The following is a 4,912-nucleotide window of genomic DNA, read 5'->3' on the forward strand; positions in this document are numbered from 1 at the left end:
TTCGTATTTAAATCCAAAGTCATAAAAACGACTACATGTATTTATATACAGTCATTTGCATTAAACAATTTTATTAGTGTTAAAGAATTATTAAAATTCTAAATTATAAAAACGACTACACGCATATGTATACTTAATTTCCTAGTGTTATATATCATCCAATGAAATAGTAATAGTCATGCACGTCAAATTATTTTTTTGTTAAACATTATTTTCAATTCTAAATTGTACAATACTAGGATATATACTTATTTTATAGTATTTGTTATCATCCAATGAAAGAGAGGGATTTGTATAAAAAAATTGAAATTTCTTAATTGTGAGACATGACTATTCATTTTCTAAAAGTTAAAACACATTATTTTGACATTATGTAACAATTTTATTTACAGTATACAAATTTAAATCATTGTTTCCTAACATTTTTTCCATTAATAAAATAAAACATGTGTAAATTTCAAATCTTAATTTTGATGATATGAGAACTCAAGCAATTAAATTGATAATTTATAAATATAGAGTCTAGATTCAATTATATTTTTGTAATAACAAAATTAAAATTGAGTATTAAATCTATTAAATACGTACTACTAGTAGATAAGTTTAGAACTTAAAGTTATTCTATAATGTATTGTTTTAATATAGTTTATAGTATTCATTATATTAAATTAAATTTAGAAAAACTAATGTTACGTACTTGAAGTTGGAAAGAGTAATTCAAAATTTAACATCATTGGACTATTTAAAACTAAATAATCAATTTAGAATTTTATGTACACTTCTTAAACAAAAATTAAAATTAAAGCCAATACTTTTGGTAAGTATGAGAGATTGGCTACAGAAATTTGACTATATACTTGCTTAACTCAAGCCATCTAAATATATTCATAACTTCTTTCCTAAGTAAGCAATTCTTAAATATAATTAAATATTTTTATATGTATAAGGGTAGTATAGTATAGGTACAAAATATATATTTAAGTGAAAATATAAAACAATCTACAATTACTAATTTAACCCCATTATGCATTGCCATTATGTCTCTAAATCATTTCTATATAATTTATTAGAGATATCAACACAATGCATTGAATATGTTAAGATAATTTAATATTGTGATACTTTTATATTTTGGCGAAGAGAAGAATATCTAGCAACATGGATGGAGTGGAGGATTACATGGTAGTGGAGTAGTATATCTGCCATTCACTTCCTCTCTAACCCTCCTCACTCTCCTTCCCCGCCACCATCACCATGAATCTCTCATCCTCCACCTCCTTATCCTCCTCCACTCGGATGTGGAACGCCACGCTCTACGGTGGGTCCCCCTCCCACCCCCAATTTTCACTCTCGCTTCCCAGCCACAAGCTGCAAAAGGCGATCATCTGCTCCGCCGCTGCGAAAAGCGTCTCTGCCGTGATTGACCAAGGACTCGGTGAGTCTCGATCGGAATTGACCCGAATTGCAGATCTCACCCACGTCTCCGGCGTGCTAGGGTGCCAATGGGGGGACGAGGGCAAAGGAAAGCTCGTTGATATTCTAGCTCAGCACTTCGACATCGTCGCTCGCTGTCAGGTCTGTTTATGTGCGCGCATTTTACTTTTAGGTTCAATTCCGCTCGGCTTTCCTAGTTTTTTCTTCGAATTTAGGGCCTTTCGGTATGTGGAGTAGTTAGTTTCGTTTGTTCCTGTATTGATTATTGCTATTTTCGCTACTTGGAATTGTAACTGTTTGTCTCTCACCAGCTAACAAAAAATAATGTTTGATTGTTGCATTTGATTTGATTTGATTGTAGTTTTATGCGAATGCAGTGTATCTCACGGTTTGCAAAAGCTGTGTTTTTGATTATATGCTAATAATTTAGTCCAGTGGAGTTAAGTTTGGCTACCTTATAGTTCGTGCTTCTGGTTTAGAGTTTCCTTTTATGTCAAGTTTTTGGTTTCTCGTGGAAAATTATGCGAATTAAATAGTTGCTCTGTGTGAGGAAACGCCTCGTTGATATAGTGATCAGCTGCATATACTCTTTAGAATGTTATGCAAATGCATTAAAAGGTCTATTTACGATTATTAGGTGCACAATAGGACTACTCGACATTGTCTTGCCATTTGTTGCAGATGATATATAATGTTGGCGGCGAAGTTTTTATTTGAATATACAGTGTTTTGAGTCGCATTAAAAGAAGATTGTGGTTTCATTTTTGTGACCTGCTTTTTCTTAATTCTTCGACGCCATTTACTGTTAGGGTGGAGCGAATGCCGGACACACAATTTACAATTCAGAGGGCAAAAAGTTTGCACTTCACCTCGTTCCCTCTGGAATTCTTAATGAAGAAACAGTCTGTGTGATTGGTAATGGAGTTGTGGTGCATCTGCCAGGGTTCTTTAAGGAAGTGGATGGGCTTGAAGCCAATGGAGTCTCTTGCAAAGGAAGAATACTTGTGTCTGACCGTGCTCACCTGCTGTTTGATTTTCATCAAGCTGTGGACGGGCTTAGGGAAGCTGAACTTGCTAAGTCATTTATTGGCACCACCAGGAGAGGCATTGGCCCTTGCTATTCGAGCAAAGTTATTCGGAATGGCTTAAGAGTAAGTGACTTGAGGCATATGGATACATTTCCTCAGAAGCTAGATATTTTATTATCTGACGCTGCTTCAAGATTCAAGGGTTTTAACTATACCCCTGAAATGCTCAGGGAAGAAGTTGAACAATATAAGAGGTTTGCTGAGAGGTTGGAACCTTACATTACTGATACTGTGCATTTCATGAATGATGCCATATCTCGGAAACAGAAGATTTTGGTAGAAGGTGGTCAGGCAACCATGCTGGATATAGATTTTGGAACTTACCCTTTCGTAACTTCCTCTAGTCCATCTGCTGGAGGAATCTGCACCGGTCTCGGTATTGCTCCAAGAGTCCTTGGTGATCTTATAGGCGTGGTAAGCTTTTCTCGTATGAATTCGTCATAATTGTAGAATTACCTTGTTCATGTTCAGTACTTGTACTCTGAATTGCTGTATGAATTCTGTTTGTCAATGGTTCAGGTGAAAGCATACACCACACGAGTTGGATCAGGTCCTTTCCCAACAGAAATACTGGGTAAAGGCGGTGATCTTCTTAGGTTTGCTGGACAGGAGTTTGGCACGACTACTGGCCGCCCTCGTCGTTGTGGCTGGCTGGACATAGTTGCACTGAAATACTGTTGTCAGATAAATGGGTTCTCGTCTCTGAACTTCACCAAACTCGATGTATTGTCTGATCTACCCGAAATCCAGTTGGGTATTTCGTACAAGCTACCTGATGGCTCACCAGTCAATTCATTCCCTGGAGATCTTCGTCTTCTGGAGCAGATCCAAGTAAGCCCTCATCTTATTTTCTTCGGAATGAGTCACGCTTCTACAAACATTATTTTACTTCTCACTCATATTGCTTTTGTATTTCCCTTTTCTTAGTTGGTACTAATTTACTCTCCTCGGTTCCCTCTTGTTAGGTCGAATACGAGGTTATGCCTGGTTGGCAGGTTGATATTTCTTCCATCAGAGAGTACTCTCAGCTACCAAAGGCAGCTCGTGACTACGTAGAGAGGATAGAAGAGCTCGTAGGTGTACCCGTTCACTACATAGGTGTCGGACCAGGCCGCGATGCCCTCATATACAAGTAAAGTCTTTCCCTTGTGAAGAGTAAACTCTCCCTTGGAAATTTCTGCCACCCGGATTGATGGCTAATTCTCTGATTTGTTTCATAAAAATCTGAAAAATGTTTGATTTGCCGACGTGAAATTTGTGTAGATTTCTCAAATTTGTAGTTTGTATTGTCAGATCCCAAGCTCTTTGTAGTTTGTATCGTCATAAGATCTTTGAAAATGATCAATTTTATTAAACTGTTTTGATATATTTGATTCTAAAAGTTAAAAATTAAAGTGAAGTGTTCATATTTTGATGCACAACGTTTTCTTTTGTCACGTATTGTTGGAGTGGAATTTCAAAAATAAAATTTATCCATTACAAAAAAATTGTGATATAAGTTTAAAATGTTAAAGGTTGTGACATAAGAGCATCCGCAATAGCGCCCGTCCCGGCGGATGTCCGACCGGCATGCCGGACGTCCACCATTGTGCAAAGGTGACGCGGATACAGACGTCCGCTGCGGACACCGGAGTTCCGCGGCGTTCCTGGGACGTCCGCCATTGCGTTGACCCCACGGACGTTCCGATTATTTTAAATTTTTTTTCGAAAATTCTATAAATACGGCTCGTTGAATTTCATTTTATTCGCACCACTTGTATTAACGAGTATCTCTCTCTACGTTTCTTTTATATATCCAGAGTGGCAGGTAGTGGTAGTGGTTTTGGTACGGGCGGTAGCAATGCGGGTGGTAGTGGTGGGGAGTATGATGACATTATGAGGCGAATTAATGCACGTGTGCGGGAGGCAGCGGAGAGGGAGATACAGGCGGCCTTGGCGTCGGCGGCACCTCGACCCATCCATCGTCGATCTATGGTACCTCGGGACCACCTCGCTGCACACCGTCGGTTGTACGAGGATTACTTCGCTCTGGAGCCACGATTTGGGGAGAACGTGTTTCGGAGACGTTTTAGGATGCATCGTCCGCTCTTTCTGCGTATTGTGGGCGCTTTAGAGAGTCGATACAAGTATTTCAGGGTGCGGGAGGATGCGACTGGTAAACCCGGCCACACACTGATTCAGAAGTGCACTGCCGCAATGAGGCAGCTGGCATACGGAGGCACGACCGACATGTTCGATGAGTACCTCCACATCGGCGAGACGACTGCCCGCGATTGCCTTAAGTATTTTTGTCAGGGCGTTAGGGAGATATTCGGGGATAGGTATCTTCGGAAGCCTACCCCCGAAGATTGTCAGGCCCTGCTGGATATGCACGGGACTCAGCACGGGTT

At 39.3% G+C, this 4,912-nt stretch overlaps 1 protein-coding gene across 1 annotated transcript; it reads left to right on the plus strand.

Annotated features, from left to right (window-relative positions):
* Positions 1-1,115: 1,115 nt before the first annotated feature.
* LOC121772088 (adenylosuccinate synthetase, chloroplastic-like) lies at positions 1,116-3,888 on the plus strand. Its single transcript, XM_042169056.1, has 4 exons — positions 1,116-1,575; positions 2,244-2,936; positions 3,042-3,353; positions 3,488-3,888. The coding sequence occupies exons 1-4, from the start codon at positions 1,255-1,257 to the stop codon at positions 3,656-3,658; spliced, it is 1,497 nt and encodes a 498-aa protein (XP_042024990.1). The 5' UTR covers positions 1,116-1,254; the 3' UTR covers positions 3,659-3,888.
* The last annotated feature ends 1,024 nt before the right edge of the window (positions 3,889-4,912 follow it).

Source organism: Salvia splendens, chromosome 16 (genome assembly GCF_004379255.2).
Source record: "Salvia splendens isolate huo1 chromosome 16, SspV2, whole genome shotgun sequence".
NCBI lineage: Eukaryota > Viridiplantae > Streptophyta > Magnoliopsida > Lamiales > Lamiaceae > Salvia > Salvia splendens.

Coding starts and splice junctions, on each gene's coding strand:
- LOC121772088 (XM_042169056.1), top strand. CDS start 1,255: ATGAATCTCTCATCCTCCACCTCCTTATCCTCCTCCACTCGGATGTGG. Junction 2,937..3,041: donor TTGGTGATCTTATAGGCGTG/GTAAGCTTTTCT, acceptor TCAATGGTTCAG/GTGAAAGCATACACCACACG. Junction 3,354..3,487: donor GTCTTCTGGAGCAGATCCAA/GTAAGCCCTCAT, acceptor CCCTCTTGTTAG/GTCGAATACGAGGTTATGCC.